At 42.3% G+C, this 25291-nt stretch overlaps 2 protein-coding genes across 8 annotated transcripts in view; one reads left to right on the forward strand and one right to left on the reverse strand.

The window, feature by feature from the left end:
* Positions 1–4240, reverse strand: part of LOC135504682 (DDB1- and CUL4-associated factor 1-like) — a 30966-nt gene extending 26726 nt beyond the window's left edge. For 2 of the 5 annotated variants that reach the window (XM_064923464.1, XM_064923461.1), the window contains exons 1-9: positions 4066–4240; positions 2401–2521; positions 2126–2202; positions 1936–2009; positions 1723–1836; positions 1462–1599; positions 654–1268; positions 386–487; positions 135–293 (exon numbers count right to left, since the gene is read on the reverse strand). In XM_064923464.1, coding sequence (XP_064779536.1) covers positions 135–293; positions 386–487; positions 654–1268; positions 1462–1599; positions 1723–1836; positions 1936–2009; positions 2126–2202; positions 2401–2513 — 1392 coding nt within the window. In that variant the 5' untranslated portion in view covers positions 2514–2521; positions 4066–4240. Of the gene's footprint in view, positions 1–134; positions 294–385; positions 488–653; positions 1269–1400; positions 1600–1722; positions 1837–1935; positions 2010–2125; positions 2203–2400; positions 2522–3160; positions 3313–3919; positions 3983–4065 lie in introns of those variants that run through there. The other 3 variants (XM_064923463.1, XM_064923462.1, XM_064923465.1) reach the window with 3 other exon arrangements.
* On the forward strand, positions 3402–25266 carry LOC135504685 (large ribosomal subunit protein eL32-like). 3 transcript variants are annotated; one of them, XM_064923474.1, is made up of 4 exons: positions 3402–3520; positions 21523–21624; positions 21835–22016; positions 25097–25266. In XM_064923474.1, exons 2-4 carry the CDS (start codon positions 21529–21531, stop codon positions 25224–25226), a joined length of 408 nt encoding a protein of 135 aa, XP_064779546.1. In that variant the 5' UTR covers positions 3402–3520; positions 21523–21528; the 3' UTR covers positions 25227–25266. The 3 variants fall into 3 exon arrangements, with proteins under 3 accessions (XP_064779546.1, XP_064779544.1, XP_064779545.1); XM_064923472.1 differs by lacking the exon at positions 3402–3520 and adding an exon at positions 20735–20841; XM_064923473.1 differs by lacking the exon at positions 3402–3520 and adding an exon at positions 20762–20837.
* Positions 25267–25291: the final 25 nt, after the last annotated feature.

Raw genomic sequence — 25291 nt, forward strand, 5'->3', positions numbered from 1 at the left:
TTTAATGGGGACACATGAACGCATGTTTGTATTGACTTACACATTTACAAGGAAGTAAATAATGTTACACCCATGTACCACAGGTCACAACTTTTATCAACAGTTGACCTTTATGCAGTGTGTGTTTGTCCTACCCTCTCCATGGCATCCTGGTTGTAGGCCAGGTAGTAGAGGCACAGAGACACCCCTGTGGCGGCCATGGAAGGCTTGGGGATCTCCAGAAGCTTCTGAACCCCTCCATGGACCACAAACTGGGCGGCAAACTTCTTATGCAGGAGCAGGGAGGCAAGGTACTACAGGTAGCAAATGAGAATCTAAGGATAAGGCTGGGATGCTCCTCTTTAAACAATTGAGATGCATTATAGGTCAGTTGTAGAAATGTTACCTTGAGAGCCTCAAAGGTGAGCTGTACATCGTTGGTCTGCTTCAGGTCCATGTAATGGATGAGCAGCTCACAGGCTCCCATCTGCATGAAGACAGCCAGAAGCTGAAAGGCAAATGAATACAGAGAAATAAAAAATCTATACAGAGAACTACTCGTCTGTCTACCGGTCATTTATGGCATATTGTCTTCAACGACTATAGCACTAGCTCTTATAAAGGAGTTTGATAAGACTGGCATCTGCTGGTAGGTTTATGTAGCAGACACTAACCTCCTGGTACTCTCCCAGAGGGGTGAGGTACTGTAGGATGAGCCTCTGCTCCATCTCTGGGGTCAGAGGGTAAAGGTGATAGTTGTTCCCAATCACCCAGGGGCTCATCTCAGACCAGCTGCTGTTGGACAGCTCGCTGAAGTTCCTCTCCGGGTCTGGCAGGGAGAAATTCAGTTTCTGTTTCACCTTCCGTCCATTCTCCCTCTCTGTTCTCCTCTTGAGATGAGTGCTGCCCTCCTCCCTGCCGTCGGGGAAGTCCCGGTGGGACAGAGGCGGCGGGGCAGACACAGGCTTCATCAGTCCTTTGACAGCGGAGTTAGCGCAGCTACTGGTCTTGTGGGTGTGGTTAAGGTAGTTGAGGTGGAAGGAGATCTCACTGTAAGACTCGTGGCTGTGGATCTCCACTCGGTCCTCATCTGATCCCTTCTCATTCCTCTCAATGCCTTCATTCCCCGGGGGGAAAGGGTTGTCCTCAAAGCCCCCGTCGACCGTTTCCTCATCCAGAGGAAGGAGAGGTTCCCCCAGGCTCTTCCTGGGACTGGGCCGTTTAAACACCTTCCGGTTTTCAGTGTCCTTGGCCTGCAGCTCGCGTAGCCGCTGCAACATCAGGGGCACCTAAAGAGAGAAGGATGCATCTAAGCATCATTCACAGATACTGACATATAGCATCATTCACAGATACTGGTGATTGACACCCACTTGTGGTGACAGGGCTAAATTCAATTGAACCCACATTACCGTATTTACACAAGATCTTATGTTGATGTTGATAAACCTTCTCAGGTAGTAGTAGGATGTTGCCACTGACCACGACAGAGTTCTCCTCCCTGTAGTTGGCAGCGATGTCCTGGTTCTCCATTGCTCCAGCCAACAGGCCTGTAGCATAGATCCTCAGGGGCTGCTCCGCCTCCTGGGCCCATTTAAAAAGCCTCTCCACTATGCCCTCCTGTCATGTACACACAAACAGAGACATCATGATTAATGAATATTTGAATCAGTTGCATATTATAGCTGACTAAATATACAAACATGTTCAAGTGCATCTCCGCAGACTTAGGTTACAGCCTACCTTCTCCTGAAAGACCACAGCAGTCTCCAACCCAGGCATGATATTCTGCAGCAGGCGACAAGCTGCAGTGTTGAGGGTGAGCTCTCTACTGGTCATCACATAGCTATTAACGAGCTAGAAAAAGACAGGAGTTAAAATCATTCAAATTTGAACAAATACCATTCTGTAAATGTGTGGAGGGAAAAAAGAATACTAAAAAAGTTCAGGTCTTACAGCATTCATGAAGTCATCATTTTTGAACAGGATCTTTAGCAGCTGACCCAAGACGCATTCTGGATCCGCTCTCCCTAAGTGGCAAGGGGTTGGGAGAATTAGAAAAACCTACAGAAGGTCAACAACTATCACTGTTGCTATAGCTAATACTATAGTTATGACTACATACAACATAAATACATCATCTTACCAGGGTGCCTGTCATCAAAAGGATCCGGATCAGCTTTGTGATATTCCTCAGTCTCCCTCTCCACCAGCTCTGAAATCCTGAGGGGAAAAGTAAACCCATGATATACTCAAAAACAGACAACCACATATTCCTTAATGTTCAGAGACTTAAAAAAAACACTTCATCAAGTAATATGTGGCATAAATAAATAAGGTGAAACTATTCAGTGATGTTACTTCCCAGAACATCCACTGGTGTTACCAACCATTATCCTCCTGTATTACTCAGACACTCACTTAGTCAGGATGTTGACCAGGTCCGGTGTGCTGGCCTGCTGCTCCCTCTCCCACTGCTCCAGCAGAGAGGTCAGCTCTGCCTTGGAATCCACACTAGCAGATGCCGACGCCATAGTCTGGCCTGACACACAGAACAAATCATGTCATCAACTAATATTTACTTGGGGTCTAGAGAGAATGTGCAAAAAAATAAAAACTGCATTGGTGCATGCAAAAGGAGAGAGTCGCCTGTCATTTAAAATGTTGATATGAGCTAGATTGATTCCCTACTCCCCCCTCTTGCATGCACCAACACAGCATTTTTAGTATATAATCACTAACACTAGCTTACTGATTTGGCCTACTCCTCAAATAAAATATAATTAATGCATGATACATCTATGCTCACAAACCATGACTTCCTCTCCAGTTGCAAACAGTGCCACAAAATTGACCTTTATTTTGGCTCCAGTTCAGAACCGATCCAACTATACAGGTTCTTGGGACAGGCAACAGGTGATTTGGTCATGGCCTTGAGCATGACGCTAGAAACCATAGCCATGTTTATGGCTCTGCTAGAAAACATCCGATAACATTCGCTATTGTGCAGTAGCTACTAGCTAGCCTGCCCTTTATAATTAATGTTAGCTAGTTACTAGTTCTCTTTATCGAGACGGAGTATAGTTTTGGTGACTGGTCGCGGGATTTGCTTGCAACAACTGAGTCACCACCATCAATCGATTATTGTAAAAATGTCAATTCTGAAAACGTTTACGTGTACCTATGTTGGTCCTGTACAACTCCGGTCCATCCGCGAGGTGCTAAAATTAATAATTCTAATAAAAAAATATAACTAACACAAACGACTTTTCCTTCATGCTCGTATTACGTAAACTGCGATTAAATTGGGTCCGTACTATCAGGAATCCTTGGGACGTCCCTAACCGTACCATTTAAAATGTAAACTTCCGGGATCTTTGCGATGTCCATATCACAGTGATAGCACTGACCCGATTATATCTCAGTTTACGTAGTACAAGCAAAAACAAACTCGGTTGTATTCGCTACGATTTTTATCAGAAGAATGAATTTCAGTACCCCGCGGAAGGATCGCAGTTGTACAGGACAAACATGGCTATAGGTAAGCGTTTTCATTATTGACATTTTTACAATAATCAACTGATGGCGACTCAATGACGTTGCTAGCAAGTCCCGCGACCAGTCATCAAAACTCAACTTCGGCTCGAAATAAGAGAACGGAGTTGCGTTCCTCAACTAGCTACTTAACTTACACTATCTGGAATATATAGCTAATAAGTTAACTTCATCATGATGACAAACTAACGTACACACGTTTTGTAGTGATTTAGCTAGCCAACTACTGAACTGGTTAGTCATCCGTACATTGCTTCATATTGTACATTAGTTAGCTAACTATCATCGATATTTCACATCTGCAAGGTATTTTAGCTGCGCTACCAACTAGCTATGAATATGCCCTATATAAAGGTTAGCTAACTAGTACAACGTTGGAACGTACGCTGTGTAAGAGCAACAATCAGTTCAGTGTTGGTGTTCCGCACCAGAAACAGCTGTCTGCGTTGTGCACTCGAGCTAGCTACAAGACCGTCTAGGAAGACAGTTTGTGTGCCAAACAGTGTTGTTGGCTGGCTAGCGAATACGTACCCTCTTCTGCTCAATTTTCCTTCGCTCTTTCCGTCTTCCTTATTTTTTTTTTACAATTCCGACAAAACACTTGCTAACTACACCAATATTTGTTGATAAGAATACAAATGTCACTTGTTTTAGCACAGCATTTATTATGGCGAACACGTTCTATACGTCAAAAGTTCAGCGTCGACTTTTGATGACGCAAAAAGGAGCAAGCTCAACATGGGCGGAGTTCAGCATGAGTGTAATTCCACTCAGTTCAAAGCAAAGGGACACACACTCGGTGCATTCGAGCTGGGCGCACGTTGCATTTCTGCAGTGGCGTGTATTCATGGATGCACGTTGCAACCTCGGATCTGTCTCCCTCTCCAGTGGGTTCTACCTCGGGTTCAGATTCTCGGAGCTCCCAGCCTCACCAGACCGGTCCATTCAACACCACCAGCTGTCATCATAGGCAGCTCTATGGTGAGAAACATCTCGGTCCCCAAGGCAAAACCCCTGTGCTACGAAGGAGCACGAGTACAGCACATAACAAGGCTGCTTCTGACTGTTCTACCACAGATGCCGGGAGCTGACGACATAAGGAGGGCTAACTCGGATCATTTGAAAATTTATTTTAAAGAACTGATTTTATCATTAAAAGACTACATTAAACGGCCAATAATTTCAGGTCCAGTACCATCGTTGGGCCGTGGGTGTGAAAGATTCAGCAGACTGCTGGCATTACACATCTGGCTAAAAGACTAGCTCTGCTGGAGTCACTTTTATTGATAACTTTGACACCTTCTGGAAACAGAAAAACAGAAGATACTCTACAGGAATGACTAAGCCCATCCAAATCTTCTTGGCTCCTGGACTCTGTTCATGCATTTCAAGGCTGCGTTGAATCAATGACTGGTAAATGATCCAAGACCAGCTCAGTTAATCCCGACCATTGTGACAATAAGTTGTCATAATGCTGCATCAAATGTACATGATCTTAGGGGCATTGGCAAACACAATGTAAGTAATTTAATTTATGTACCACTAATTGCACCGAATACATCTGTTTATCCTACAGCTATTGTAAGCAGTAATCATGAGCCTATAAATCAGAGTTACACTGTTAGCACTGAGGCGGTGTGCAATAGTAGGAAGACCCACTTCATGCAGCTCACCCTGCACTATCAGCTCCAATGTAAATAACATGAGTAAGCCTACCTCTGACAAGCTTCCCAGTTAAAGCATTAAAAACAGTCAAGCAACCCAGAAAAGTGCCAAAAATAGCCCATATTAACATGGGTAGCCAACGAAGGAGTGGCTTCGTAAGAAGCATTTCAAGGTCCTGGAGTGGCCTAGCCAGTCTCCAGATCTCAACCCCATAGAAAATCTTTGGAGGGAGTTGAAAGTCCGTGTTGCCCAGCAACAGTTCCAACACATCACTCCTCCAGAGGAGATCTGCATGGAGGAATGGGCCAAAATACCAGCAACAGCGTGTGAAAACCTTGTGAAGACTTACAGAAAACGTTTGACCTCTGTCATTGCCAACAAAGGGTATATAACAAAGTATTGAGAAAAACTTTTGTTCTTGACCAAATACTTATTTTCTACCATAATTTGCAAATAAATTCATTAAAAATCCTACAATGTGATTTCTCTGGATTTTTTTTCTCATTCGTCTGTCATAGTTGAAGTGTACCTATGATGAAAATTACAGGCCTCTCTCATCTTTTTAAGTGGGAGAACTTGCACAATTGGTGGCTGACTAAATACTTTTTTGCCCCACTGTATGTGGTGGAGTAAGGTCCTGAGGGCACACAGTGTGTTGTGAAATCTGTGAATGTATTGTAATGTTTAAAAATTGTATTAACTGCCTTCATTTTGCTGGACCCCAGGAAGAGCTGCTTTGGCAGCAGCTAATGGGGATACATAATAAATACCAAAATATTTTACAAAATAGAAAGGAAGCCAGACATCCCCATAAAATTGACCAATTAGCCATGGATGGAGATCAGGATTAGGACTTGTGGTATTACTTAATTCTCCGTACTGGCCAATGATGATAACGGTAATTCTGATCCAACCATTAATTAATACATTTACATTTAAGTCATTTGGCAGACGCTCTTATCCAGAGCGACTTACAAATTGGTGAATTCACCTTATGACATCCAGTGGAACAGCCACTTTACAATAGTGCATCTAAATCATTTAAGGGGGGGGGGTGAGAAGGATTACTTTATCCTATCCTAGGTATTCCTTAAAGAGGTGGGGTTTCAGGTGTCTCCGGAAGGTGGTGATTGACTCCGCTGTCCTGGCGTCGTTGTTATGCACCTGGCCTGAGAGGATGGAAGTTCAACGTGTAGCTAGATGTAGAAGGCTAATGTTAACTAGCTAATGTTGCCCATGAATGGGGCTCCCGAGTGGCGCAGCGGTCTCAGTGCTTGAGGTGTCACTACAGACCCTGGTTCGATTCCAGGCTGTATCACAACCGGCCGCAATTGGGAGTCCCGTAGGGCAGCGCACAATTGGCCCAGCATCATCCAGGTTAGGGTTTGCCCGGGGTAGGCCGTCATTGTAAATATTGTAAATATGAATTTGTTCTTTATTGAGTTAAATAAAATATCAAATTGGAAGTTAAGCAAGAGAGCAAGCACTTTAGCCCGGTAGCCTACGAAAAAAAAAAAAAGTATGTACTGTATGACAGCGTGAGAGACTGTTTGGTCAGCATGAAAGAGAGGAGGATGACATTGGCGTTTCTCCACAAGTAGTGTGAGTCAATATGTTTTTCTACTTGCACAAACGAACACACACGCACACAAACAAATCAGAACCATGGGCAGCTACATCATATTTAGTTTTCGTTGATTGGACAAAAAATGGTTTAGTATCTTTTAGTTGTCACTGTATTAGACAAAGCAGAGGTGATTTGATGATGTTGAAATGGTGCTAGAATAGTAGAGGCAGCTCCTGCCTTCTTTGCCACTTGCGGTATCCATCTGTGGTTCTAAATCATTAGTACTTTAGTGGGACGAAAATGTCTGAAACATCAACTTGCTTTACCATGCTGTAGGTCATGTAACTGTCTGTTACATGCAATATGCTTTGTGGACGTCACTGGACAGAGGTCACTCCGGTTTTGTGAGAAAACAAAGGTGTGGTTGAATTTATTCTGCCACTATCGTCTTACTTCTTATTGTCTCGGCCTTTGGGCCAATACATCACGGTCACAAGTCATATGAATTAGCTGGATTTATAGAGCAACATTGGACATTCCTGCAGTCAGTAAGCCAAATGCACACTCCTTCAAAACTTGTGGCATTGTGTTGTGTGACACAACTGCATATTTTAGAGTGACATTTTATTGTCCCCAGCACAAGGTGTAATGATCATGCTATTTAATCACCTTCTCGATATGCCACACCTGTCAGTTGGATGGATTATCTTGGAAAATGATAAACGCTCACTAACAGGGATGTAACCAAATTTGTGCTCAACATTTGAGAGAGATACGCTTTTTGTGCATATGGAACATTTCTGGGAACTTTTATTTCAGCTCATGAAACATCGGACCAACACTTTTTGTTCAGTATACACTACTGGTCAAATGTTTTAGAACACCTAGTCATTCAAGGGTTTTTCTTTATTTTTACTATTTTCTACATTGTAGAATACTAGTGAAGATATCAAAACTATGAAATAACACATATGGAATCATGTAGTAACCAAAGAAGTGTTAAATCCAAATATATTTCATATTTGAGATTCTTCAAATAGCCACCCTTTGCCTTGATGAGAGCTTTGCACACTCTTGACATTCTCTCAACCAGCTTCATGAGGTGGAATGCATTTCAGCTGTGCCTTGTTAAAAGTTCATTTGTGGAATTTATTTCATTCTTAATGCATTTGAGCAAATCAGTTGTGTGACAAGATTTGGTAAAAGACCAAGTCCATATTATGGCAAGAACAGCTCAAATAAGCAAAGAGAAACGACAGTCCATCATTACTTTAAGACACGGAGGTCAGTCAATACGGAACATTTCAAGAACTTTGAAAGTATCTTCAAATGCAGTCGCAAAAACTATCAAGCACTATGATGAAACTGGCACTCATGAGGACCGCCACATGAATGGAAGCCAGAGTTACCTCTTCTGCAGAGGATAAGTTAATTAGAGTTACCAGCCTCAGAAATTGCAGCCCAAATAAATGCTTCACAGAGTTCAAGTAACAGACACATCTCAACATCAAATGTTCAGGGGAGACTGCGTGAATCAGGCCTCCAAGGTCGAATTGCTGCAACAAAACCACTGCTAAAGGACACCAATAAGAAGAAGCGACTTGCTTGGGCCAAGAAACCCAAACAATGGACATTAAGATCAGTGGAAATTTGTCCTTTGGTCTGATGAGTCCAAATTTGAGATTTTTGATCCATATGGGTTATATCAAATCAAATGTATTTATATAGCCCTTCGTACATCAGCTGATATCTCAAAGTGCTGTACAGAAACCCAGCCTAAAACCCCAAACAGCAAGCAATGCAGGTGTAGAAGCACGGTGGCTAGGAAAAACTCCCTAGAAAGGCCAAAACCTAGGAAGAAACCTAGAGAGGAACCAGGCTGTGTGGGGTGGCCAGTCCTCTTCTGGCTGTGCGGGGTGGAGATTATAACAGAACATTATAACAGAACATGGCAGATCATGCATCAACACACAAATTGACCAGCAGACGTGAAGCGGAAGCTAAACATTACAAATGGTTTAAACTCTAAGACCAGAAAACGTGTAGTTGTGGCTACACGGTTGAAACAACCTTCCAACAGGGCTTGGTTCTGACCGAGATAGACGACGAACGAAGGCATTCACCACATAAATACATTTCTTACTTTCTTACCCAAGCGGGCGGTGGTTCATGTGCAAGGTATATGATTAATGTGAGAATAGTTATAGAATGTATCTGCGATAAATATCCCTATCTCTGTCTCTCTCTTTCCCCACCCCCTCTCCATTGTGTAACAAGCCGTAATATCTTCTCAGTCCACTAGGGACTTTTGTCTCATGCAAGTGTCTGTGTATTCTGTGTTATTATTTAGTCAGTTAGTAAATAAATAATGAAATCAATTTGTGTAGAACTGAATAATCAGAAAAGGCTGGGTTTTTTGCGGATTCAAGAAGTCTGTGACGTTCAGAATGAGATATATGAGGTAATGATTAATAAATGACTTATCTATCTAGATCATCTTGACTTTAATTTGGGAGATGGTAACTCGTTAAACTACTTATAATATAATAATAATATATCCCATTTAGCAGACGCTTTTGTCCAAAGCGACTTACAAGTCGGCTGGGGCCACTACTTTTACATATGGGTGGCCCCAGCGGGAATCGAACCCACGACGCTTGGCGTTGCAAGCGCCATGCTCTACCGACTGAGCCACACAGGACCCTTCTTCCGTGGTGCCCCAAATTCCCAATGAGTTAAATGTTACATGATTAATTTAATTGAGTAACAATTAAACATTATTTAGTTGATTCGTTAAATAAGTCATCACATTAATGAAAGTCACGACATGGCCATTCTAGTGAAAATAAATTTAAGAATTTAAAAAGAGGACCAGAACCTTTGATATGAATAATCAAGGACTTGGGGCTATAAGGTTCTATCTGCAAAATGTATAGTTTTGAGAAGTATTTTTTGAGAAGTCCCATTCAATATGGTTACTGGGCTATCTGATCATAATCTGACACTTATAGCCAGAAAGCAGTCTAAAAGCAGGTTTAACCTCTACTGTTAGAAAGCCGGATCAACTAAGAATACCTAAGAGTGAATTCAACTATTTTGAAAACGCAATTAAGGGAATTATCTGGAATGACCTCTTGTCCTATACAGACGTGGAAGCTGATAGTTGATAGATGTTTTTTTCTATCCACAATCCAGACTACAATAAATTATTTCCTAAAGAAAATCAAATCCAAACCTGGCCAAAAGAGTACTCTTCCTTGGCTAAATGGAGAAATCTGGAAATTGAAGAAAGAACAAGATTATGCTCTAAAAATAGCCCTAAGATCCAAATTGGAGCATGACAGACGTAGGTTTACCATGTTGAGAAATAAGATGATGAAAGAAATCAGACAGGCCAAGGCAAACTTTTTATTAACATAATTGGTGAAGCAAAGGGAATCTAGAGAATCTAAAAAAGTTAACAGGGAAAGACCATGGTGGTAACACTGCAAAAAGACTAGAAATCATGGTGAATAACAATCTAACATAGGATGCAGTCGAAATAGCAATAGCCTTCAATTCCTTCATTATTGACTCTGTAAGGGTACTGACACAGAACCCCTCCACTGGTTTCTTGGGCTCAGTGCTAGTGAATGACGCTCAACCTGTCTTCATCATAAGGGAGTTTTCTGAGTCAAAGGTGAACAAGGTGATTAGCTCACTAAAGAACTCTAAAGCCAAAGATGTGTTTGGGCTGGACTCTACTTTTCTTAAAATCTACAAAGAGTCACTCATTGGCCCCATTACAAGGTCACCAACACATCTATTGGTCTCAGGGTGTTTCCAAGGGTATGGAAGTCGGCCATAATAACGGCCATCTTTAAATCGGGCGACCCTGCTGACGTGAGTAACTACAGGCCCATTAGTATACTACCTGTGGTGTCAAAGGTTGTTGAAAAGTGTGTCGCAGAACAACTGATTGCACACCTCAACAGCAGCCCCTTCACATTACACTCCATGTAGGGGCGGCAGTGTAGCCTAGTGGTTAGAGCGTTGGACTAGTAACCGGAAGGTTGAGAGTTCAAACCCCCGAGCTGACAAGGTACAAATCTGTTGTTCTGCCCCTGAACAGGCAGTTAACCCACTGTTCCCAGGCCGTCATTGAAAATAAGAATTTGTTCTTAACTGACTTGCCTGGTTGGATGAAATCATACCTTGAAGGCAGAACTCAGTGTGTCAGAGGGAGCAATGAGCTGTCGCCCACTCTTAGCTATGATTTGGGCGTGCCCCAAGGGTCAATACTGGGGCCCCTCCTGTTCAGCCTGTACATTAATGATCTGCCTTCTGTCTGTACTGGGTCTGAAGTTCAAATGTATGCAGATGATACAGTGATATGTGCATGCAAAGAGCAAACAACAAGCTGCACAAGAACTCACTACTGTAATGGTCCAGGTTACAAAGTGGCTCAGTGACTCGTGTTTACATCTCTATGTGAAAAAAACTGTTTGCATGTTCTTCACAAAGAGGGCAACAGATGTCTATGTGTCAAGTGAGAAGCTCCAGGTGGTATCTGATTTTAAGTACCTTGGCAACATACTTGATTCCAACCTCTCTTTTCAAAAGCATGTGAAAAAGGTAATTCAGATAACCAAATTCAACCTAGCAAATTTCCGATTTATACGAAATTGTTTGACTACAGAGGTAGCAAAACTGTACTTCAAATCTATGACACTCCCCCACTTAACATACTGCTTGACTAGTTGGGCCCAAGCTTGCTGTACAAGATTAAAACCTATTCAGTCTGTCTACAAACAGGCTCTCTAGTTCCCTTAAGGAAAAGCACCTTTAGTAAATTTGCTTTCTCTGTGAGAGCTTCCCATGTCTGAAATACACTGCCATCAGACACACATAACTGCACCACCTATCACACTTTCACAAAATGTATGAACACATGGCTAAAGTTCAATCAAAAATCTAAAAGTCAATCAGATTTGTGATCACAATCCCTAGCTGTGTATTGCCGCTTTCCATGTTGTCTATTGTCTGTAGCTTGTGAGGTGTGGAAACACTTTGTTGCTTTTATGCATTTTGTCTTGCTGCTTTTTGTTCTATGTTGCTCTGTCTGTATTCTATGTCTTGCTTGTCCTATGTTGCTCTGTGTGTGCTCACTGCTCAATGATTGTCTATATTGTAATTTTTTTTAATAACCTGCCCAGGGACTGAGGTTGAAAATTAGCCGGCTGGCTAAAACCGGCACTTTTACTGAAACGTTGATTAATGTGCACGCACTGTCCCTGTAAAAATAAAATAAACTCAAACTCAATCTCAATCTCACAATTGTTTTGTGATGCCTTCCTCTTTTATGACTAAATAAGCAGTGGTGTAAAGTACTGAAGTAAAAATACTTTAAAGTACTACTTAAGTAGTTTTTTTTGAGGATCTGTACTTTGCTATTTATATATATATATATTTTAACTTTGACTTCACATCATTCCTAAGGAATATAATGTACTTTTTACTCCACAAATTTTCCCTGTCAGACAAAAGTACTCATTACATTTTTGTATGCTAAGCAAGACAGGAAAATGGTCCAATTCATGCACTTATCAAGAGAACATCATTGGTCATCCCTACTGCCTCTGATCTGGCAGACCCACTAAACACAAATGCATTGTTTGTAAATTATATCTTACTGAGCGTTTGAGTGAGCACCTGACTATCCGTACATTTTTAAAAAGAAAAGAAAATGGTGCCGTCTGGTTTGCTTAACATAAGGAATTTGAAATGATTTATACTTTTAGTTTTAGTACTTAAGTATATATAAAATTATGTTTTTAGACTTTTACTCTAGTAGCATTTTACTGGATGACTTTTACTTGAGTCATTTTCCATTAAGGTATCTTTACTTCTAGTCAAGTATGACAATTGGGTACTTTTTCCACCACTGTCGATAAGTATATCACCTTACATACAATATATATTTTTTATTGACAACCCAGCATTGTGTGATTTGGTTTGCAGCAGAGGAGGCTGGTGGGATGAGCTATAGGAGTACGGGCTTGTAATGGCAATAATGGAACAGAATTAAACGTGGTTTCCATATGTTTGATGTGTTTGATAGCATTCCATTCCAGCCTTTACATGTGAGATATTTCAGATTGTTGTAAAGGACCACCTAACAAGTAACTATGTGAATAACACATTTTTTACAAATGTCAGATAAAACCTTGTTCTGTAGTCCCGAGGTCACAAAATTAATTTGATAAATTGATTGTACAATGTACACACATATGATTTCAGATCAAACCCGGGTCTGTGGAGACGCCTTAGACCACTGCGCCACTCGGGAGGTCCCTTAGGTATAGACGTATTGTTGATAGATTGACAGCAGTGTCATAGTAGACCAAACGCTGTAAGAGCACATCTGTTGTAGCCATGTGCTAGTGTATAGGCCTGGGCCTTCTCATCAAAGCTCCAGCAATAAAAGGAAAGCAATGGCAAACTGAGTAATTACAAATTACAAACATTATGCACATATTACAGTATGTTTCTAGTCCCGCGTTTCCCAAACCCGGTCCTCGGGACCCCAAGGGATACTGTTGTGAAGTGCTATGGCAAAACACAAAACTGGCACCCCTTGGAGTCCCGAGGACCAAGTTTGGGAAACTTTGGTCTAGTCAGTGAGATGGTTTTGATAAATGGCGGAGCTGTCCTTCAGCACCACAACATTTTGCCCACCATTTGTGGCTGAAATGACAAATAGGCTGTAGCCTTCATGAAATGTTGCAGTATTTAGAAACCTCAACATAACATGTTTCTATTCTACTTGACAGGCCAACCTCCATGTTAATACTATTAAAGAGATTTAAAAAATAAAACCTTCATTGGTAGTCTGCAACCACAGACCTCAATGTTAACTTTTCTTGCCCTGAACATTCCACATTCAATCCATTTAAAATGTGCAACCACACTTGTACATGAATTTAAAAATGTATTGTATTGGAGCCAAAACTCAAAGCCATCTAAACTCTGCAAAAAAATAAACGTCCTCTCACTGTCAGCTGGGTTTATTTTAAGCAAACTTAACATGTAAATATTTGTATGAACATAACAAGATTCAACAACTGAGACATAAACTGAACAAGTTCCACAGTGTCAAAACCCGGTTACGAACTCGGGTCTTCGGTGTGAGAAACAGTCACTTAGCAAACTGAGCCACTAATAGTCGGCAGAACCCAGAAGATGAGGCAGACACAGCAGTACTTGAGACGGTATTTTAATAAAGTAAAAAGGAAAGTTCTTCAGGCAAAAATATAAATCCACAATGTCAAAGTAATTCCAAGAGAAAAAGGTAATCTTCCAAGTCAAAAGGTAAATCCACAAGGTGGTAGGTATAGCAGGAAAAAGCCTCAAAAGATTATCAAAAATAAATAAACGAGAACAAAAACAGAGTACCACAAGAGAGTCCAACTGGAGTAGCAAATGTTCACAGCATCGCTGGGGCTGGGTGCTAACATTCTAACACAGAGCAAAGAACTGAGGAAAACTACGGGTTTCAATACATTCAAGGGAAAGGAGACACAGGTGCAAATAATAACTGGAAACAAGGGAAAACAAAATGGTCAAAAAGCACAATGGGGGCATCTAGTGGCCAAAACCGGAACAATCCTGGCCAAATCCTGACACACAGACATGTGAGTAACAGAAATTGAATAATGTTTCCCTGAACAAAGGGGGGGGGGTCAAAATCAAAAGTAACAGTCAGTATCTGGTGTGGCCTACCAGCTGCATTAAGTGCAGTGCATCCAGTGCATCTCCTCCTCATGGACTGCAACAGATTTGCCAGTTCTTGCTGTGAGATGTTACCCCACTCTTCCACCAAGGCACCTGCAAGTTCCCGGACATTTCTGGGGGGAATGGCCCTAGCCCTCACCCTCCGATCGCAAACGTGCTCAATGGAAATGAGATCCGGGCTCTTCGCAAGCCATGGCAGAACACTGATAACCTTTCTTGCAGGAAATCACGCACAGAATGAGCAGTATGGCTGGTGGCATTGTAATGCTGGAGGGTCATGTCAGGATGAGCCTGCAGGAAGAGTACCACAAGAGGGAGAATGATTTCTTCCCTGTAACGCAGAGCGTTGAGATTGCCTGCAATGACAACAAGCTCAGTCCGAAGATGCTGTGACACACCACCCCAAACCATGACAGACTCTCCAACTCCAAATCCATCCCGCTCCAGAGTACAGGTCTCTGTGTAACGCTCATTCCCTCGACCATCACCCCTGATTTGACAAAACCGCGACTCGTCAGTGAAAAGCACTTTTTGCCAGTTCTGTCTGGTCCATCGACGGTGGGTTTGTGCCCATAGGCGACGTTGTTGCCGGTGATGTCTGGTGAGGACCTGCCTTACAACAGGCCTACAAGCCCTCAGTCCAGCCTATCTCAGCCTATTGCCGATAGTATGATCACTGATGGAGGGATTGTGCTTTCCTGGTGTAACTCGGGCAGTTGTTGTTGCCATCCTGTACCTGTTTCTCAGGTGTGATGTTCGGATGTACTGATCCTGTGCAGGTGTTGTTACACGTGGTCTGCCACCGCGAGGACGATCAGCTGTCCGTCTTGTCTCACTGTAGCACTGTCTTAGACGTCTCACATTATGGACATTGCAATTTATTGCCCTTGCCACATCTGCAGTCCTCATGCCTCATTGCAGCATGTCTAAGGCACGTTCACGCAGATGAGCAGGCATTTTTCTTTTGGTGTTTTTTGGAGTCAGTAGAATGGCCTCTTTAGTGTCCTAAATTGTTGTTTATGTGATCTTAATTGCCTACCCTCTGTAAGATGTTAGTGTCTTAACGACCGTTCCACAGGTGTATGTTCATTAATTATTAATGGTTCATTGAACAAGCCTGGGAAACTGTGTTTAAACCTTTTACAATGAAGATCTGTGAAGTTATTTGGATTTTTACAAATTATCTTTGAAAGACAGGGTCCTGAAAAAGGGCTTTGTTTGTTTTTTTGCTGAGTTTATATATCTTCGAACACACCGACAGCCTCATTGCATTTTGGTACGCCAGCATTACATTAATTTCCAATTAAACGTTGCGTATTGCGTTGCAGAGGCAGTTGCAGTGCATTCAGTGTGGTGCATACATTGGATTTATCGAATGTATGCGTCAAACTGGCTTGACAGAAATAGTAGCAGAAGGTGAATGTTGACATTTTTTGCGTACATATCCAGATGATGCTGAATACTATTTTACTCAATAACGCTGTTGGTTACGCTTTGAACACACCGACAGTATCATTTCACAAAATATTGTAGTTCGCAGCATCATCTGGATATGTATGCAACAAAATGCAAAAAACTCAATGCTGCAAGACAAATGTAGCACTTCATTGGAAATTAATTTCATTCTGGTGTACGAAAATGCAATGATGCTGTCAGTGTGTTCGAAGCGTAACTGACATACATAATGCAATTTCTGCCTGGGTTAATCCCTTATCAAAATAAAAACGAATGCCCTGATCCAACATAGGCTCTGCCTCTTTGCGCTTCGAACACAACCGCATCATTGCATTCTGGCACACCAGAATTACATTCATTTCAAATCAAGTTTTATTAGTCACATGCGCCGAATACAACAAGTGTGGACCTTACAATGAAAGACTTACTTACAAGCCCCTAAGCAACAATGCAGTTAAAAAAATTCAAGTAAGAAATAAAAGTAACAAGTGGTTAAGGAGCAGCAGTAAAATAACAATAGTGAGACTATATACAGGGGGTACAGGTACAGAGTCAATGTGCGGGGACACCGGTTAGTCGAGGTAATTGAGGTAATATGTACTTGTCGGTAGAGTTATAAAAAGCACTATGCATAGATAATAACAAAGAGTAGCAGCAGCATAAAATAGAGGGGGCAATGCAAATAGTCTGGGTGACCATTTGATTAGATGTTCAGGAGTCTTATGGCTTGGGGGTAGAAGCTGTTTAGAAGCCTCTTGGACCTAGAATTGGCGCTCCAGTATCGCTTGCCGTACGGTAGCAGAGCGAACAGTCTAGGACTAGAGTGGCTGGAGTCTTTGAAACATTTTTGGGCCTTCTTCTGACACCGCCTGGTATAGAGGTCCTGGATGGCAGGAAGCTTGGCTCCAGTGATGTACTGGGCCATACACAGTACCCTCTGTAGTGCTTTGCGGTCGGAGGCCGAGCAGTTGCCATACCATGAAGTGATGCAACCAGATGGTGCAGCTGTAGAACCTTTCGAGAATCTGGGGACCCATGCCAAATATTTTCAGTCTCCTGAGGGGAAATAGGTTTTGTTGTGCCCTCTTCACGACTGTCTTGCTGTGCTTGGACCATGTTAGTTTGTTGGTGATGTGGACACCAAGGAACTTGAAGCTCAACCTGCTCCACTACAGCCCCGTTGATGATAACCCCCTTATGCTCGGTCCTCTTTTTCCTCTAGTCCACAATCATCTCTTTTGTCTTGATCACATTGAGGGAGAGGTTGTTGTCCTGGCTCCACACGGCCAAGGTCTCTGACATCCTCCCTATAGGCTGTCTCGTTATGGTCGGTGATCAGGCCTACCACTGTTATGTCATCGGCAAACTTAATGATGGTGTTGAATGCTGAGCTGTAGTCAATGATTAGCATTCTCACATAGGTGTTCCTTTTGTCCAAGTGGGAAAGGGCATTTAGGCAGGTTACCTTAGTGTTCTTGGACACAGGCACTATGGTGGTCTGCTTAAAACATGTTGGTATTACAGACTTGGACAGGGAGAGGTTGAAAATGTCAGTGAAGACAGTTGCCAATTGGTCAGTGTATGCTCGCAGTACATGTTCTGGTATTCCGCCTGACTCTGCGGCCTTGTGAATGTTGACCTGTTTAAACGTCTTACTCACATCGGCTGCGAAGAGCGTGATCACACAGTCAGCAACAGCTGATGCTCTCAAACGTGTTTCAATGTTATTTGCCTCGAAGCGAGCATAGGCGTAGTTTAGCTCGTCTAGTAGGCTCGTGTCACTGGACAGCTCTCAGCTGTGCTTCCCTTTGTAGTCTAATGGTTTGCAAACCCTGCCACATCCGACGAGCGTTGGAAATGGTGTAGTACGATTCGATCTTAGTCCAGTATTGACACTTTTGCTGTTTGATGGTTCGTCTGGGGGCATAGCGGGATTTCTTATAATCCTCTGGGTTAGAGTCCCGCTCCTTGAAAGCGGCAGCTCTAGCCTTCAGCTCAGTGTGGATGTTGCCTGGTGTCCTTGACTTCTGCTTGGAGTACGTACGGTCACTGTGTGGATGATGTCATCGATGCACTTATTGATGAATCCAATGACTAATGTGATTTACTCCTCAATGCTATAGGAAGAATCCTGGAACATATTCCAGTCTGTGCGAGCAAAACAGTCCTGTTGCTTAGCATCTGTTCATCTGACCACTATTTTATTGACCAAGTCACTGGTGCTTACTGCTTTAATTTTTGCTTGTAAGCAGGAATCAGGGGGATATAATTATGGTCAGATTTGCCAAATGGCGGGCGAGGGATAGCTTTGTACCCATCGCTGTGTGTGAAGTAAAGGTGGTCTAGAGTTTTTCTCTCTGGTTACACATTTAACATGCTGGTGGAAATTTGGTAAAACAGATTTAAGTTTCCCTGCATTAAAGTCCCTGGCCACTAGGAGCGTCGCCTATGGATGTGCGTTTTCCTGTTTGCTTATGACGGAATACAGCTCATTGAGTGCAGTCTTAATGCCAGCATCAGTCTGTGGTGGTATGTAGACAGCTATGAAAAATAGAGATGAAAACTCTCTAGGTAGATAGGGTGGTCTACAGCTTATCATGAGATACTCTACCTCAGGCGAGCAAAACCTTGAGACTTACTTAGACATCACTTACATATGCATAGTCCGCCACCCCTTGTCTTACCAGATGCCGCTGTTCTATCCTGCCGATACAGCGTATAACCCGCCAGCTGTATATTGATTATGTCGTCGTTCAGCCACGACTTTTTAATGTCCCGTTGGTAGTTTAATCTTCCTCGTAGGTCGTTGATTTTATTTGCCAATGATTGCACATTAGCTAGAAGAACGGAAGTCGGGGGGGGTATTCGATCACCTACGAATTCTCAGAAACCAGCCCAACCTCCGTCCTCTTTTTCTCCATCGTCTCTTCACACAAATGACTGGGATTTGGGTCTGTTCCCGGGAAAGCAGTATGGCGTTCACGTCAGTCTCGTTAAAGGGAAAAAAAGCTTCTGCCAGTTTGTGGTGTGTAATCGCTGTTCTGATGTCCAGAAGTTATTTTCGGTCATAAGAGACAGTAGCAGCAACATTATGCACAAAATAAGTTACAAACAATGCCAAAAAGCGACTACATAAAAACACAATGGGTTTGGAGCACGTAAAACGTTTAGTTCATGGGAAAAGTGGACTCTTGCCTTTTGGCTGATCCATTTGTGGTTTCACGGTGGGTGAAAAAAGAGTTGGGTCATGTGGAATCGGTGAGGGTAACCAGAAGTGGTCTTGTGATAATTGTTTGTGTTTCTGTTGGGCAGAGGAAGAATGCTCTCAGAGTAAAACAAATGGGGTCAAGAAAATTGAGTTGTTTCGTTCTCAAGAAAAAGGCACCAATGAAAGGAGTGATAACTGGGGTAGCAGTAGATATAAAAGTTGACCAGCTGAGGGCAAAGTTTCCCAGTGTATGTGATGCTCGTCATTTGATGTGACGCAGATAGGGTGGCGAGAGCGAGGAAACAGAAGAGCCGTTGTCTGTTCTTTTGAGTTTTGAAGTTGAGTCTTTGCCTAACAAAGTGAAGTTAGGTTATATAAGTTATCCTGTACGAGCTTATGTGCCAAATACATTATGATGTTATAGGTGTCCAGTTTATGGGCATGTGGCAGCAGTGTGTAGGAGGGAGGGTCCAAGGTGTGAGAAATGTGCAGAAGGGCATGAGGCAAAGGAATGTGTGGTATTGGGGAAAGTAGTGGAATGTGTTAATTGTAGGGGTGCTCATAGAGCTGGGGATCAGAAATGTCCCATGTGAGAGAGGCAGGTTAAGGTTTCCAGGGTTAGAGTAGTGGAGAAGTTGTCATATGCTGAGGCAGTGAAGAAAATAGAGGAAGATGGGTTAAGGGGGAGGAGTGATGAGAGTAGTAGAGATATACCAGTACAGAGGGATAGGCCAAAAAGTAAAATAAGTTTCAGTAAGATTGGATTTATAGCATTTATAGCAATGGTTATCAATTGTACTGCAGGGATGGATCAGAAGTCTCAGAAAATTAAGGTTGTGGTGGCAGCGGCAGAGAGGTATTTGGGTGTGCGAGACTTGACATCCGAAGAGTTACAGGGTGTGTTAAGTGGTGATGTCTCATTCTTTAAGGATGATGGCATGAGGTAGGAATAAATACATTTAATTATTGGAATAGGGAGGTGTTCATTTTATTGTATATAATTTTGAAATTAGTGTGAGTAGTGTTAGATGGTAGGGTATTTATTTAGTGCATGTTTGTTTGTTTTTCAAGCTTAGTGTAAGGGAGTTGTACTCCAGTCTAATAGGTGGCAGTAATGCAACAAACCGCAGTTAAACCTCATAGAAGAAGAAGCACGTCAAGCGTCAGCCATCTTCTCCAGCCCATCATTCATTTCCAATGAAAGCTGTGTTTGCCTTGTAGCATTGCGTTGCAGAGGCAGTTGCATTGCGTTCGGTGTGGTGCATACGTTGGATTTATCAAATGTATGTGTCAAACTGTATGCATTGAACTTTTGTTGCATACATATCCAGATGATGATGATGCTTACTATTTTGCGCAAAAACACCGTCGGTGTGTTCGAAGCTGTCAATATTTCATCAATACGTCCACTCCTATTTATGGAATTTATCTCGTGAATCTCACAAAAAACTTTTGTTGCCATGAGCTCACAATGAGTCATTTTGAGGGAGATGTCCTCAATTTGCTATAAGTAGTGCCAAGACGAGCTACTACTTCCAGTTCTCACATTTAATACATTACCCATATCACCTTGCGGTCCTTAACGGAAGTCCTTTCCTTTCGGCCGTTGCTGACTCCCTTCCTAAAATTACACAGGCGGGTGAGTTTATCAAAATCTATGTCCATCTACTGGTTTAGTAGACAAAATAAATAATGTTGACATAGATAATCACCGGCGCAAATTCAACATTCAGAGGCCATCGAATAGTATAAGACAATGCACATTTTTAAATGCCATGGTTTCGATCGGCTTGCATTCCATGTGGCTAGCTAGCCTTCCTAATATTAGAACTGGCTAGTGACTAGCGATGTCTACAGTGTGGCTGAGACGTGTTCGTTCTATAAACCACGCTTTAATTTAGCATGGTTTTTAGGATCACCCTGGATATCATATGCCTGTTAACTACTTTGACAATTACCAGACATACAACGCAGCCAGCCCTCAACCAATGTTCGTTGCTGTAGCTAGAACACACTTGCTACTTCAATGCGATTGACTGTTCCCATTTGTAAAGGTCGAGTCGAGGTGTCTGTTGACTAAAGTTAACCGTCAGCTACCTGTAGTATGCTATTGCGATATAGGGATAATCTTAATGACATGCACCGTGTTAGCTGTCTTGTTTTCTAATGAGAGTTGTTGGCTTTTAGTTACTAGTCATGGAACTGACTAACGTTTCACAACCACTGAATGTGGGTGATTAGATATGCAATGGTTGTTTTTTGCCAGTTGTGAAACACTGCCCAAAATTAAGTTAACAAATAACATTTTACCCCATTACAGGTCACCATGGCAGCCCTCCGACCTCTTACTAAGCCGAAGATCGTCAAGAAGAGGGTTAAGAAGTTTATTCGCCATCAGTCTGACAGATATGTCAAGGTCACGGTAAGAGCATTTGCTACACGCATAACTTTAAAGATGATAGATCTTCCTTTAGGAATGTACAGTTCTGTAATTTGTGGAGCGAGCAATGCTTTTCAGACATTACACATGCAGAGAGGCAAAGGACATTGATCTCCCCCGAGCAAAGTAGTTGGAAGGAACATTGATTATAACTGCTTTAGTAAGTAACATCTTTGTCTATGCCCCCTCTAGAAAAGCTGGCGTAAGCCCAGGGGTATTGACAACAGAGTCCGCAGGCGGTTTAAGGGCCAGATGCTGATGCCCAACATCGGTTATGGTAGCAACAAGAAGACTAAGCACATGCTGCCCTCTGGCTTCAGGAAGTTCCTGGTGCACAACATCAAGGAGCTGGAGGTCCTCATGATGAGCAACAAGTACGTTTTGTTGGGTGCACTGTATTCTTCCCCGTGGTTCCATTTGGCTTGTTTTCTCAAACAAGTATCATTTGATATGCAATACTATATGCTTTAATACAGTTATCCTGGTGTTCTTTCTAAAGGTACTAAACACAAAATGTGTAAGACAAGCTGTTTTTAAAAAAAATAATGTTTTTTTGGGGGGGGGGGGGGGGCATTATCCACTAGGTTTGCTACAGGTAGAACTTCCTAGAAAATGTTTTGACAGAAGCTGTCTCCAATCAATCTGTAGTTGTGTGTGTGTTTGGGGGGGTGGGTCGCCTAAGCCTGGGGAGGCGTAGCTCTATGAATCTTAATAGCGCAAAGCCTATTTGACGGGAATACTATTTGTAGATATCCAGTGGACTCAGAAGTTGTATCTCAAAATGCATACCTGTCAACCTGCACGTATTTTGCGTACCATGCTTGAGTATCCTAGTATGAAAAACTACCCTAAAAATGCAAAACAAAATAGGCTTCTAGTTGGCATATTGTGGTTTTTGACTCAACCGTATTACGTGGTAGCTGAGGCAGTCAGAGGACTTGGTCGAGGAGGACCACATCTCTAGCTCTCTCCCTGTAGTCGTAGTACTATCAAAGATGGTTGATAAATGAAGAGTTGTCTGGCTGTTGACTATTGGAAAAACGTTGTCAGAACCTGTCTTAAGGGGTTTGCTCTCCCATAGACACCAATGCGATAGCAGTTGGGTCTGGTCTACTTAGTTAAATTACTTTAATTGAACCAGAAAAAACAGCTAGTGGGTTGTCTTGCTTCCTGTTCTGTCTCTGGTACAATTTTCCTCCCTTGAGCTGGATGGCAGCTCCACTTTGTCAGTTGATGCCACTGATGTGAGGAAAAAGGGTAGGGAAAAATCGAGAACGAACTGTTTGCCAAATATATTTTACAAAATTGTATGTTTGTCAAGTGAACAATCACTAGTAGTCAACTAAGGCTTCATTACAACGATGGTAGTTTGCTACAGCGTTTAGTCAACTAAGTGAGAACACTTGTCTGCACATGCGTTTATCTCAACAGTAGTGTGCGCGCATGCATTGACAAGCAATGAAACGTAGGTCACTGCGTGGATGGAAACAGACTCGATGTCCCGATGATACTGTCCTTCACAGAAAGTTCCGTTAGACTGTTAAAGATTAGTAAGGCTATGGTAAAAATGTCTTCATCTTTCCTCTTGATATAGATCTATGCCAACAGTAGGCTTCTAAGTATGTGATTATAGTCAGTTTACCAATAACAATCAATGGTAGCCCAGTAGACAAGACTAACCTGATAGATTAGGTTGTGGATGGAGATCTGAAACAAGCTCATATAGGCCTAGTTCAGTTGTTTCATATTCCAAATAGCCTACAGTAAGGTAGACCAGGGTTTCCCCAACTACTGGAGCCCCCCAGGTTGGGTAGGCCAGGAGGGTGTCAAGTCAACTTCCCCCTCAGGAAGTTGGAGCATTTTTTGCCCGAGCACTACAAAGCTGATTCAAATAACCAAAGCTTGATTATTAGTTGGTTATTTGAATCAGCTGTGCAGTGCTAGGGCAACATTTCTCCAACTTCCTGAGGGGGAAGTTGACTGACACTCTCTGGACCTCCCCCTCCCCAACTTTAGGCCTTGATCAGCAACAAATTGTTTGAAAATCCTAGGGCGTGCCCTAATTTGGTAAATTTTAAACTTTTTTCTAGTTAGCCACTGAAGAGCAGCCAATTACCATATACCCATGAACAATCTATAACCTACCATTCCTACTGAGGCAGTCTTCTGCCAACTTATGTAATAGGCTATAAAAGGTCAATTTGCTTATGATTTGAGCAATGTTGGTGTCTCATGCGCACATCGTGGGGTCCACTTCAGGGCTTTACAGTGCGACCATTCTACTTGTGTATGCGGCCTGGAATTTTCATTTAGGAGCACCAGTGCGCCTAGAAAAATGAAAGATCCGCTATGCAATAATCGCTCCGCCATTTCCTGGTTACTAAAATTCTAATAGTTCGCCTAATTTCAGTTTGTGACAAAACATGCAAGTATAGTGTAGAGAATCATTTAACCATCTAAAGTGCTGTTTGGAGCTGGTGTGCAAAAGTAAAAGCCGCAAAAACAAAACTTACTCGCGGGAAGCATAAAAATAGCGCACATAGAACTGCTTCTTAGGCTTGCTTTCAATGAGAAAGAAATGTGAGTTTAAGATCTGTCCATGTGAATTTTATCCGGTCGCCCAAAAATAGATATTGCAACTTTAAGGATTCTAGCTTTATAAAATGTTTTTTTTGTGCTCAATTTCTTTCAACTCAATTTCTTTCATCTTTCAACTTGGGGGCACACATGCTTGACAAATGTCTGAAATAATGCAGAGAAAAACTAAGCTAGCAAGCTTGGTATTTAAAAAAAAAAAAAAAATTGCATGTGAAAGAAATAAGAAATATTAAAGACTACAAATTTAAAGATTGTTCTATACTCAAAGGAGAGAAACATACCTACACTGTTTTACTATTAAATGCAATGCTGCTATTTTAAATTTCGTAAAGCAGCTTGTGTTACTTAACCAGGCAAATGGTAGCTAACTAGATGGCTGGTGGTGACTGGTTCGTTACAGGGAAACAAGAGAGTGGCCTGCGAGATGTGTATAATCAGAGCAGAGCTGGTCTGCCTGTGCCCACAATCATCACTTCCTCCACCACAGCTCATGTAGGCTGTGTGCCAGGTGGGGCGCATCTTTCCCACTGCTCAACAGCTCATGTAGGCTGTGTGCCAGGTGTGGCGCGTCTTTCCCACTGCTCAACAGCTCATGTAGGCCGTGTGGCGCGTCTTTCCCACTGCTGAACGGAACTGTGCATCTGTGCTGCTAATATTATTTGTGCTTATTGCTCTCAATCTTTCCAAAAACTCATGTCTACTCCATTTAGTAGTCAGATTTTGGCCACAGAGTATTTCGTATTGTTTTAGTCAACTGAAATGAAAAAGAATTTGCCTATTTGGTCAGTTATAGTCTGGTTAATTGCCACTGAAAAATTTGACAAATAATTTATCCTGCTCTAACCTTCTACCGTAGGACCCATGCTGCTGAGATTGCCCACAACGTGTCTTCCAAGAACAGGAAGCTGATTGTGGAGAGAGCAGCCCAGCTGGCCATCAAGATCACCAACCCCAATGCCAGACTCCGCAGCGAGGAGAACGAGTGATCCAGCCATTATTTCCCAATAAAACACATGTTTAAATGTGTATGTTCTCCTGGCAAATTATTTTT

The sequence above is a fragment of the Oncorhynchus masou genome, chromosome 18 (assembly GCF_036934945.1).
Source record: "Oncorhynchus masou masou isolate Uvic2021 chromosome 18, UVic_Omas_1.1, whole genome shotgun sequence".
In the NCBI taxonomy this organism is placed as follows: domain Eukaryota; kingdom Metazoa; phylum Chordata; class Actinopteri; order Salmoniformes; family Salmonidae; genus Oncorhynchus; species Oncorhynchus masou.

Coding starts and splice junctions, on each gene's coding strand:
- LOC135504685 (XM_064923474.1), top strand. CDS start 21,529: ATGGCAGCCCTCCGACCTCTTACTAAGCCGAAGATCGTCAAGAAGAGG. Junction 21,625..21,834: donor ACAGATATGTCAAGGTCACG/GTAAGAGCATTT, acceptor TGCCCCCTCTAG/AAAAGCTGGCGTAAGCCCAG. Junction 22,017..25,096: donor GTCCTCATGATGAGCAACAA/GTACGTTTTGTT, acceptor CTTCTACCGTAG/GACCCATGCTGCTGAGATTG.